Source organism: Nerophis ophidion, linkage group LG03, assembly GCF_033978795.1.
Source record: "Nerophis ophidion isolate RoL-2023_Sa linkage group LG03, RoL_Noph_v1.0, whole genome shotgun sequence".
NCBI lineage: Eukaryota > Metazoa > Chordata > Actinopteri > Syngnathiformes > Syngnathidae > Nerophis > Nerophis ophidion.
Window position 1 is genome coordinate 7,006,128 of NC_084613.1, and position 13,137 is coordinate 7,019,264.

Genomic DNA, 13,137 nt, shown 5'->3' on the forward strand with positions numbered 1-13,137 from the left:
TCGCTCCTCCTCACCTGCAGTGTCGGGCTTGGTGGCCTGGATGTGCATGTAGCCGGACTCTGTGATGGAATTGACAAAGAGTTTCTGCACGCAGGGGTACAAGCGCTCAATGTCCGCGCTGGTGAAGCCAAACAGTTTGGGGAAGTGGCGGCCCAGCAGGAGTGATAGACACATGGTGAAGTCCATCTTGGGAGCCGGGGCAAAGTTCACATGGAGGCCTTTGACTGTCCTGGAGAAAATAAGGCAATGGATACAAGTTTTATGTCATAAATCACCAAAATCTAGCGGTGGGCAGATCAATCTACAGTGGTGATCTAAAGTGTACGTACACTTGTAAAGAACATGATGTCATGGTTGTCTTGACTTTTCAGTGCATGTGGAAAGGACATTTAAGTAGACTATCATCCAGTAATGCCACGTTTCCACTGCATTGGGACACGGTTCTACTCATTTTCCATGTATTTAATTTGCTATAAGCAGGTAGTACAATAAGTCAAATGCAGTTGATAGTAGGCAACTTAATGGCTGAAGTGGCTGTCATATAAACACAATGGTCTGTTGGAAGTCTTACTTGGGCTGCAGCTGAGCCATGTTGGTGGTGACCAGCCAGCCCCAATCTCCTCCATGAGCATAGAACTGCTTGAAGCCCAGGCGACTCATCAGTTTGTGAAAGATGTGAGCAGCACACACCGAATCGAAACCTGTTTGCATAAAGAACATTTCAGAATAGTGGGAGGTCACAAAGTTAATTACTATACGTTAAATGTAGCGGTATAACGGTACACCATCACCATGGTTCGGATTGAGCTTCAGTTGTAAGGTCACAGGTTTGGAAAGGGAACACAATGCAACACAAACTTCGACCTCTGGTCTTCAGGCCAGGGTCTCCTAAAGATTCCAAAATCTCATTTTAAAACCCGTGGAGATCTGGCATTCCAGGCCATAGCTCCTAGACTCTGGAACAACTAGCACCAGTCCCTCTGTGATTACTTTTAAGAAACATTTGAAGACTTCTCTTTTTAGTAAAGGTTTTAGTTCAGGGACCGGGAACCTTTTTGGCTGAGAGAGCCATGAAAGCCAAATATTTCAAAATGTATTTCCGTGAGAGCCATATATTTTTTTTAACACCGAATACAACTAAATGCGTGCATTTTTAAGTAAGACCAACATTTTTAGAGTATAGTAAGTCTCTTATTCTTTTTAATAACATGGTTATTCTAAAGCTAACCAATGACAAATATAATACTTCTTACCATTGATGCGACTTCTTGAACAGGTGCGATAGAAAATGGATGATTGGATTAAAATGCATTACAATGTTTTATAATTTGAACGTTATTTTTAACACTGTGATTACCAGCGGAATTATTCATTACTTATCATGTTAAGCAATGTCAGCTAAGATTTATCTGAGAGCCAGATGCAGTCATCAAAAGAGCCGCATCTGGCTCTAGAGCCATAGGTTCCCTACCCCTGTTTTAGTTAATGCACCTTTTTAACTATCATTTTTAATCACCTTTGTATCATTTATTCTAAATGTAAAATACTTCCTTGTGGTCTACATAACATGTGATGATGGTCAAAATGTTGCATAGATCTTCAAGTCACTTTCTGACAGTCTCTTCAGGATGCGCCGTTTTGTGGGCGGTCGTATTTACGTGCCTCCACTTTGACAGCGTCTTCTCCTTGTTGTAGCGGTGTAGCGTGCAAGGACGGGAGTGGAAGAAGTGTCAAAAAATGGAGCTAACTGTTTTAGTGACATTCAGACTTTACCTCAATCAATAATGGAGCGGCATCTCCTCATCCGTGGCTCACTAGTGCAACAACAACACCCGAAATGTGTCCCGTGAAAAACCCTCCCACCGGAACTCTCTAATAACTAAAGTTCCTTGGGTGCATAATGTCAACTCACTACACCGATATGTTTTAGTGCTTTCATGGTGAGTTTACTGACAGATATAAGTAAGAACTTTAAACTACTTTATATTAGAAATGGCAACAGTGGAGGATGAATGTCACATAAGAAGATAGAGAAAAAGAAGAAGCTTATCGGTTACGTCATCGGCACGGACTACAATGGCAGAAGCGCTCAAATTTTCAGGACTCATGCAGATCCCAAATACACATCAGCAGGAACCAAAAGGTAAGAAAAGTTGCTTTTGCATAATATTGCGAAACAAAATGCCAGATGTCTGCTAATGGGTGCCATTTTGCGGTCCTTATCTTCACACCATAATAATACTTGTATGTTTAATTCGCCGACAATCCATCAAGCGGTCCGACTTCGTAGCCTACCAAAGTCGTACTAAAACATTTGACAAATTTTTGAGCGCCGTGTGTAATGTTTTATATTCTCAATGGAACATTAAAAGTTTTGGTCTTGTTTACCGGCCTCATCTTGCAGTTTACACATATCTCTTATGTGTGACTGCCATCTATTGGTCACACTTATCATTACCACATGTACCAAATAAATTAGCTTCGAGGTCAGTCAGCACGACATAATTATGCCGTACATTCGGCGCACCGGGTTATAAGGCGCACTGTCGATTTTTGAGAAAATGAAAGGATTTTAAGTGCCCTTTATAGTCCCAAAAATATGGTACATACAATTGTTTGAGCAAAACAAAGTCAATAGTACACAATAACAGAAACACAATCAAAAGTTACTCATTTAAATAATGTTTGCCCTCAAAGTCTTTCTGGGACTAATTACAACAAAATATATTTTGAGGAATAAAAAAATCTATTTAACCAAAAACATATTTTGAGGAATAAAAACATCGATTGAATCACTGTAGTATTGATCTTACACTGATATAACCTTTTGTGTCAACACCACTGATTTATAGATCGACAATGCTGACACAGCAACGGTTTTCATACACCTGTTTCTCAATTTGTATTAATCTATTTTATTTCCTGGTAATGTCAGCTTACTTTCTGCTGTAACACATTTCCACCTAAACTTTACAAAGAACTTATTTCTTCTGTTTCTGGATAGCGTAGCAGCTGCTTAGCTATTAGCATGCCTGCTCCACCTCGGTCTTGGTGTGTAACATGTTTAACTTTGTCCTATTACTTGATAATAACACTTGTTCTTGATCGTTTGGATCAGGGGTAGGGAACCTATGGCTCTAGAGCCAGATGTGGCTCTTTTGATGACTATAACTGGCTCTCAGATAAATCTTAGCTGACATTGCTTAACAGGATAAGTAATTAATAATTCCGCTGGTAATCACAGTGTTAAAAATAACGTTCAAATTATAAAACATTCTCATGCATTTTAATCCAACCATCCGTTTTCTATCGCACCTGCCCAAGATGTCGCATTAATAGTAAGATGTATTATATTTATTATTGGTTAAATTTAGAATAACAATGTTATTAAAAAGAATAAGAGACTTATTATACTCTAAAAATGTTGGTCTTGTCAAGACCTGGACTATGGTGTGGTTTGTTTTCCCGTGGTGCAAAGAGATTGGAACGGACATGGCGTGAAGGTAATGACATCTTTAATCTTAACTCAAAAATATTACAAAAACAAAGGGTATAAACAAAAGGCGCTCTCCGTGGAGGTTAAAAACTTGGCTATGAAAACTAAAACTCGCACAATGGGAGAACTATGAACATAAAATAAAACTTATAAACTATGGCATGAAAAACTTACTTGGACCGAGAAAGAGCATGGATCATCGGCATGGATAACATAGGTGTGTAAGAGGTGATAGAGGGTGAGTAGAAGGTGATGTCGCCAGGCTGACTGCCTGGCAACTGCAGGCTTAAATGGTGACGTGGTGATTGACAACAGGTACATGAGTTCAAGTGAATCAGGTGCGTGAGTCGTGAAAACAGGTGAACTGATTGGTATTTATGGAAACAAAAACAAACCAGGGTGCACAAAAACAGGAACTAATGGAGTCAAAAACAAAACAGAACATAACTAAACAGAACATGATCACAAAGACATGACAGGTCTTACTTAAAAATGCTCGCATTTGGTTGTATTCAGTGTTTAAAAAGTATTATACGGCTCTCACGGAAATACATTTTGAAATATTTGGCTTTCATGGCTCTCTCAACCAAAAAGGTTCCCGACCCCTGGTTTAGATACTAAGAAATGCATTTTATTTGCCTTATTTGAGGTAATTGTTGTTAACTTATGGAAGCGGCAATACACTGTGTATGGAGATACATGATTAGCTGTTACTGTAGCTTGTCAGACTAAAAATAAAGACAATATTAGCCAGAGCGGTTGGCCGTTTGAGATTGGCATTGAAATGCAATAATTGGTAAAGGCAATCCGGACTTTTTCAAGAGTTGGCTGATATAATTGGTGGCTGATCAGTCGGCACCGTCGTACTGATGGGACACACAATTCCATTAATGTTTAGGGCCTGAGTGTTCCCAAACGACAAAGTCTCCTTAGCATAATCACTAACCCAGATAATCGCTTGCCAAAGGCTGAGCTGCACTGTGTTTGTTTACAGTGTAAAGTGAGGCATACTTCCTGTTTTTATTTCAACATGTACCTTGCAGGAAATCAGTATGTTCCTTACTTATGCGTACCTACCTGTACACCCCTAATTGAACATCATATTTCAACTGCATCTTTTATGATGATTGCCAGACAAACCTTTCTTATGTGGTGCTTCCGAGAAGCCATAGCCAGGTATGGAGGGGCACACCACCTCAAACACGAGCGCCTGGGGGTCTGATGGCTCCGTCAGCAGCGGGATGGTCCCGTAGAACTCGTAGAAAGATCCGGGCCAGCCGTGCACCATAATCAAAGGGATGGCAGTGGTTCCCTCTGGCACTCGCTTGGGCTTCACGTGCACATAGTGCACATCGATGCCTGGATGGGATTGGAACAATTGCCAAACAAGCCACTCTGAAAGCTTCTTGTGTCAGCAGCTGGGACATACCTTCAATGTTGGTCTTGAAGTGTGGGTACTGGTTGAGTTTGTCCACTTGTCTCCGCCAGTCAAAGTGGTTTCTCCAGTAAGAGACCACCTCCTCCAGGTACTTGGAGTTGAAGCCATAATGGAACTGGCTGTCCTCCAAGGAGGGAACTGGACGTGTCTGATCTATTCTCCTGTGCAAGTCCTGACATAAAATGACAAACTCTTTTACTTTTTCAACTTTCTCGTACAATGACACTTTGATATTTAAACGATCCTAAAGTAATAATAAAAGTCAGAAGGTGACCAATATTCCTGTACAACACAGAGGTCAAAGCACCGCCACACATCTAGCAAGACGTAATCTAATGTTGTGAGAGTTCAACTCCGTGAGCATCTCTTTACAACAGTTTTGTTCAAAGTACACCTGTTACAGCTTATGTCCACGCTTCTTGGATGACGTCAACATACAGTATTTTCTGGACCATAGGGTGCACCAGATTATAAGGCGCACTGCCGATGAGTGGGTCTATTCAGGTCTAATTTCATACATACATATACACATTTACACACATGAAGTGAATTATATTTATATAGCGCTTTATCTCTAGTGACCCAAAGCGCTTTACATAGTGAAACCCAATATCTAATCTTTATACTTAAACCAGTGTGGGTGGCACTGGGAGCAGGTGGGTAAAGTGTCTTGCCCAAGGACACAAGAGCAGTGACTAGGATTGCGGAAGCAGGGATCGAACCTGCAACCCTCAAGTTGCCGGCACGGCCGCTCTACATTAATATATATATATATATATATATATATATATATATATATATATATATATATATATGTGTGGGAGAAATCACAAGACTACTTCATCTCTACAGAACTGTTTCATGAGGGTTTCCCTCAATCATCAGGAGATTTCCTGACGATTGAGGGAACCCCTTATGAAACAGTTCTGTAGAGATGAAGTAGTCTTGTGATTTTTCCCACACATACATATATTGCGCTCTACCACGGTATCGAGCACTATTCTCTTGATAATCTAATTACGACATACATACACACACACACACACACACACACACATATATACATATAAATATATATATATTTATATATGTAGGTGTGGGAAAAATCACAAGACTACTTCATCTCTACAGAACTGTTTCATGAGGGGTTCCCTCAATCATCAGGAGATTTTATATTTATATATATACATACACACACACATATATACATATATATGCACACACACATATATATATATATATATATATATATATATATATATATATTTATATATATACATACACACACACATATATACATACACATATATATATATATATATATATATATATATATATATATATATATATATACACACACACACATAGATATGTGTGTATATATATATACATATATATATATATATATATATATATATATATATATAGTGTTGTGTGTGTGGATGATATATAATAAACAGTTTCTCTTGCTTAAAGAGAAACTGTTTATTATATATCATCCAGATCTATCATCCCTCAGAAACACTGTTTATTATATATCATCCAGATCTATCATCCCTCAACAAGCGCAGTGAAATAATTTCAACATGCCGCCACAGACGGAAACACCTCCAAAGTAACACATGAGCCAATCACCACACCCTACGCCTGCCTGTACCCACCCACTCTGTGCCCTATATAAACCATTGTATGTGAATGCTTCCATTAAAATCTCCTGATGATTGAGGGAACCCCTCATGAAACAGTTCTGTGGAGATGAAGTAGTCTTGTGATTTTTCCCACACCTCTATATATATATATATATATATATATATATATATATATATATATATATATATATATATATATATATATATATATATATATATATATATATATATATATATAGTGTGCATACACACGCACACACACAAGCACACACACGGTTTACTTTACATGCAGTCTGCAAAACATTTTAAACCCCATGCGGCCCCCAAGCGAAAAAGATTAGACACCTGGAGAATGAACATAATTCCAAACATTTATGAAGTACATAAAATAAATGTAAATGCTTAATGTCACGTCACATACAATACCAAAACAATGACTTTGATGAAGGTGGAGGCCACTACCTGTAGCTCTGCATCACTGGTGGTCACCATAAAGGGCTGAATGCTGCTGTCCTGCTCGCCATCAGGGACTGGACCCACCCCCCACCAGCCATCCTCCGTTTTCAAAACATGGCCTCTTCTCCTTAGAACCAGATAGAGGATGACCCCTCCAGCCACCAGACCGATGAAAACCTCAGTGAACATGCTTCCTGTTTAGGAAGGTGGAGAGATACAGTGTGTGTTATACAATACAATAATGACAAAATTAATGAAAACGTTTTTTTAAATTAAAAAAACAAAAAAACAAGGTCTGTCCCTTTAAGCATCTTCTTGTTCCATGTTCTGAGATCTGCAAACTTTCCGATACTTCATGTACTTGCTTGATTACACCTGGGACGGCCTTGCTGCAAGGCTCAGGATCATTACTGGTTTTGTTTCACTGCCGTGTTACAGACATTGTTTGGAAACAATTAAGTTATGTACCACAGAACTAGAAGGCTGTCATAGAGACAATCTTTGACTAGCTTTCTTGCAGAGGGTCGTTAAAAACAGCACAGTGCTCCCATAACTCTAAAAAAAAAAAATAGACCAAAATCAAACGTCTACTGTAGAGGACGCTGGTTCTCCGGAATATACAAAAGCCAAAAACCAACAAACAAAATACAATGATTTGCAAATCCTTTTTCAACTTATATTCAATTGAACAGACAGCAAAGACAAGCTATTTAATTTACACACTGGAAAAAAAACTTATTTTTTGCAAATAATCATGAACTTTGAATATAATGGCAGCAACACATTGCAAAAAGGGCATTTTCACCACTGTGTTACATGGCCTTTCCTTTTAACAACACTTGGTAAATGTTTTGGGAACTGACGCAGCGACAAACTGTAGTTACTAACAGTGGTTTTCTGAAGTGTTCCTGAGCCCATGTGGTGATATCCTTTACACACTGATGTCGCTTTTTGATGTGGTACCGCCTGAGGGATTCAAGGTTGCGGTTTCTCCAGATCACGGAGCGTAGATGGTGAAATCCCTAAATTCCTTGCAATAGCTGCTTGAGAAATGTTGTTCTTCAACAATTTGCTCAGGCATTTGTTGACAAAGTGGTGACCCTCGCCCCACCCTAGTTTGTAAATAAGTGAGCATTTCATGGAAGCTGCTTTTATAGCCAATCATAGCACCCACCAGTTCTACCTGTGGAATGTTCCAAATAAGTCTTTGATGAGTATTCCTCAACTTTCTCACTCTTTTTTGCCACTTGTGCCAGGGTTATTGAAACATGTTGCAGGCATCAAATTCCAAATGAGCTAACATTTGCAAAAAATAAAGTTTACCAGTGTGAACATGAAATATCTTCTCTTTGCAGTCTATTCATTTGAATACAAGTTGAAAAGGATTGGCAAATCATTGCATTCTCTTTTTATTTACCATTTACACAACTTCACTGGTTTTGGGTTTTGTACCAATTACGAATAACAGTGAAGGCAGCTTAGCTTTCAGGAAATGTGCAGCCTCCTGTGGGCTACAATGGCATGCTGGCAGTAGCTTATTTGGACACTGGCCTTGACAATAATGCCAAGAGTTAGCAGAAAAATGTAGAAGCAGAAACAAAAGAGCGATTGTTGTGTTTGTGAGAGGATTATGTCAAAAACAAACGTGACCAGCAGGCCCCTGGCTCACAGAAAGGCCACCAAATGACAAATGTAAAACACGCCTTCAGGATCAAATTCTTGCAAACGAAATGGACCCCACTTTTCCCACCAAAGGCTGCATTAGGAACATTGATACTAAAAAACTAGATCAGGGGTCGGGAACCTTTTTGGCTGAGAGAGCCATGAAAGCCAAATATTTCACAATGTATTCCCGTAAGAGCCATAAAACATTTTTCAACACTGAAAACCACTAAATTTGTGCATTTTTAAGTATGACCAACATTTGTAGAGTATAATAAGTCTCTTATTCTTTTTAACAACATTGTTATTATAAAAGTTAACCAATAATACATATAATACTTCTTACCATTAATGCGACATCTTGAACAGGTGCGGTAGCAAACGGATGGTTGGATTAAAATGCATGAGACAGTTTTATAATTTCAACGTTATTTTTGACACTGATTACCAGCGGAATTATTCATTACTTATCGTGTCAGCTAAGATTTATCTGAGAGCCATATGCAGCCATAGGTTCCCTACCCCTGGTTTAAGCATTACACACCTTTTTACCTGCACCCTGCCTCCCGCTGTTTCCGACATCGACAAAGCAATTAGCTACCGGCTGCCACCTATTGATATGGAAGAGTATTACACGGTTACTCAGCATAGCTCGGGTTGGTAGAGTGAGGGTTCCAGGTTCGATTCCCGCGTCCGCCATCCTAGTTACTGCCGTTGTGTCCTTGGGCAAGACACTTTACCCACCTGCTCCCAGTGCCACCCACACTGGTTTAAATGTAACTTAGATATTGGGTGTCACTTTGTAAAGCGCTTTGAGTCACTAGAGAAAAGCGCTATATAAATATAATTATCTGAGAGCCATATGTAGTCATCAAAAGAGACACATCTGGCTCTAGAGACATAGGTTCCCTACTCCTGAACTAGATGAAGCAATTCCTTCCGTGTGAATGCTCTAATGCTGAGGTTGAACTGAAATCCTGGAATTCTTTTTAGAATAGTTGAAGGAGAGCACACCATTCCCAAACAGGCTGAATATCTTGAATTTAGAACGTTTTGAAACACATGAAAAATGTGGAAGTTGTGGAACTTTGAAGAATGTCCCATTGATTTCAATTGGAATTTCCCAAAAATGTGGGGATTTCGGGAAAAGTGGGATTTTTTGGGGAAAATGGTAAAAAACTTGAATGGTCTGAATGAGTTGAAATGGTTGGTGTTGGAATTTCTCAAATTGGTCACAAAATGTTGAAGTAGTAACATGTTGAGTTGAGAAATTGTATTAAGGAATTCCTAAAATTTCGAGCAAACCGGGAATTTTTCCGGTTCCAAAAACAACTTTGTTTTTTGTCCTGATTAAGAGGAATGTTATGACGGTAAAACGGTTAAAATGCGTTGAAAATGTGGAAGTAGTAGTTGTCAGAAAAAAGGGTGGAAATTAGGCTTTGGAAAACCAGGTATTCTAGAAAAATCCTAGAATTTTTGGGAACTTGGAAAAAAAGTTGGTTAAATTTCCACGAAGGTGAAATGTGTTGAAGGTGGAATGGTTTGAATAGGTTGAAAAATGTGGAAATGGTGGAAGTTTGAAGAATGGCCAATTCATTTTGAATGGGAAAAATGTCCCGGAAAACCTGGAATTTGGGGAAATCTGGGAATTTTTGGAATTTGTCAAGGCAAAGCCCGCGATTTCCGAGTAGGCTGAAGAGTTTGAAGCTGGAATGGTTTAAATCACCACTTTCAAAATATTCCAGTTCATCCCGACATTCCCAAATTTTGGGGAAGTTTCAATTGAAATGAATGGGACATTCTTATAAGTTCCACAATTTGAACATTTTCTTATCCGATTCAAACTGTTCCAACTTCAAAACATTCAGCCTGTGCAGGAATTGTGTGCTTCCTTTCAACAGTTATAAAAAAAACATCCTGGATTTCCTACAATTTCCAGTCTTTAGGGGAATTCAAAATTAATTATCCATTTTTCAAACTTCCACGATTCCTACATTTTTCGCCCGATTCCAACCAATCCACCTTCAACACATTCAATCCATCTTGGAAATTCAAACAACCATTTGTTCACATTCAACAAATTTCCAGGAATTTCAGTTTTTATCTAACCTTATTTCCAACATTTTTTTTTGTGCAATGAGTACTTTATCATTTTTCCAACCGATTTCAACCGTTCCACCGCCAAAACATTCCTCTGAGTCAGGACAAAAAAAAAAAACAAGTTGGTTTAGAAACTTGACACATTCTCAGTTTTCCCGTACTTCCGTTACACCATTTTTCAATTTAAAAAACTGTTACTACTTCAACATTTCTTGACCGATTTAAACAATTCCAACACCTACTGTACCAAATCACTCATTCAGGACATTCATGCTGATAACCATTTTCCCAAAAATCCGGCTTTTACCAAAATTACCAAATTTTCAGGAATTTCCCATTGAAATGAATGGGACTTTCTTATAAGTTCCACAATTAGCAAATTTTTCTATCCGATTCGAACTGTTCCAACTTCAAAATATTCAGCCTGTTCACGAATTGTGTGCTTCCTTTTAACAATTATAAAACAAAAAAATCCCGGATTTCCTAAAATTCCCAGTCTTTAGAATTTCAAAATGAATTATCCATTTTTCAAACTTCCACAATTTTCACATTTTTTGCCCGATTCAAACCATTCCACCTTCAACACATTCAATCCATCTTGGAAATTCAAACAACCATTTTTTAACGTTCAACAAATTTCCAGGAATCCCTGTTTTTTTTTCTAACGTTATTTCCAACCTTTTTTTGGGGGCGATGAAAACGTTCACATTTTTCAACCCATTTCAACCGTTCCACCGCCAAAACATTTATCTGAGTCAGGAAAAATAAAACAAGTTTGTTTAGGAACTTGACACATTTGTCGGTTTTCCCGAAATTCCCTAATACCATTGTTCAATTTAAGAAAAATTAACTACTTCAACATTTCTTGACCAATTTAAACAATTCCAACACCGAACATTTCACTCATTAGGACATTCATGATATTAATCTTTAAAAAAAAAAAAAAATCCCCCTTAACCAAATTTCCAGGAAGTTCCCATTGAAATGAATGGGACATTCTTAAAAGTTCCACAATTTGCAAATTTTTTTATCCGATTCAAACGGTTCCAACTTCAAAATATTCAGCCTGTTCAGGAATTGTGTGCTTCCTTTCAACAATTATATAACAAAAAAAATCCTGGATTTCCTAAAATTCCCAGTCTTTAGGGTATTTCAAAATTAATTATCCATTTTTTAAACTTCCACAATTCCCACATTTTTTGCCCGATTCAAACCATTCCACCTTCAACACATTCAATCCATCTTGGAAATTCAAACAACCATTTTTTAACGTTCAAAAAATTTCCAGGAATCCCTGTTTTTTTTTCTAACGTTATTTCCAACCTTTTTTTGGGGGCGATGAAAACTTTCACATTTTTCAACCCATTTCAACCGTTCCACCGCCAAAACATTTATCTGAGTCAGGAAAAAAAAAACAAGTTTGTTTAGGAACTTGACACATTGTCGGTTTTCCCGAAATTCCCTAATACCATTGTTCAATTTAAGAAAAATTGTAACTACTTCAACATTTCTTGACCAATTTAAACAATTCCAACACCAAACATTTCACTCATTAGGACATTCATGATATTAATCTTTAAAAAAAAAAAAAATCCCCCTTAACCAAATTTCCAGGAAGTTCCCATTGAAATGAATGGGACATTCTTAAAAGTTCCACAATTTGCACATTTTTTTATCCGATTCAAACTGTTCCAACTTCAAAATATTAAGCCTGTTCAGGAATTGTGTGCTTCCTTTCAACAATTATAAAACAAAAAAAATCCTGGATTTTCTAAAATTCCCATTCTTTAGGGTAATTCAAAATTAATTATACATTTTTCAAACTTCCACAATTCCCACATTTTTGCCGGATTCAATCCATCTTGGAAAAAAAAACAACCATTTTTTAACGTTCAACAAATTTCCAGGAATCCCTGTTTTTTTTTCGAACCTTATTTCCAACCTTCTTTTTTGGGGCGATGAAAACTTTCACATTTTTCAACCGTTCTCCCGCCAAAACATTTATCTGAGTTAGGAAAAATAAAACAAGTTTGTTTAGGAACTTGACACATTTGTCGGTTTTCCCGAAATTCCCTAATACCATTGTTCAATTTAAGAAAAATTGTAACTACTTCAACATTTCTTGACCAATTTAAACAATTCCAACACCAAACATTTCACTCATTAGGACATCCATGATATTAATCTTTAAAAAAAAAAAAAAAAAATCCCCCTTAACCAAATTTCCAGGAAGTTCCCATTGAAATGAATGGGACATTCTTAAAAGTTCCACAATTTGCACATTTTTTTTATCCGATTCAAACGGTTCCAACTTCAAAATATTCAGCCTGATCAGG

At 37.7% G+C, this 13,137-nt stretch overlaps 1 protein-coding gene across 1 annotated transcript in view; it reads right to left on the reverse strand.

Annotated features, from left to right (window-relative positions):
* The window catches only part of ephx1 (epoxide hydrolase 1, microsomal (xenobiotic)), a 29,309-nt gene that overhangs the window by 9,166 nt on the left and 7,006 nt on the right, over window positions 1-13,137 (reverse strand). The window contains exons 2-6 of the mRNA XM_061894125.1: window positions 7,046-7,233; window positions 4,926-5,106; window positions 4,637-4,855; window positions 572-701; window positions 15-229 (exon numbers count right to left, since the gene is read on the reverse strand). Of these exons, the coding sequence (XP_061750109.1) occupies window positions 15-229; window positions 572-701; window positions 4,637-4,855; window positions 4,926-5,106; window positions 7,046-7,228 (928 nt within the window). The 5' untranslated portion in view covers window positions 7,229-7,233. The remainder of the gene's footprint in view (window positions 1-14; window positions 230-571; window positions 702-4,636; window positions 4,856-4,925; window positions 5,107-7,045; window positions 7,234-13,137) is intronic.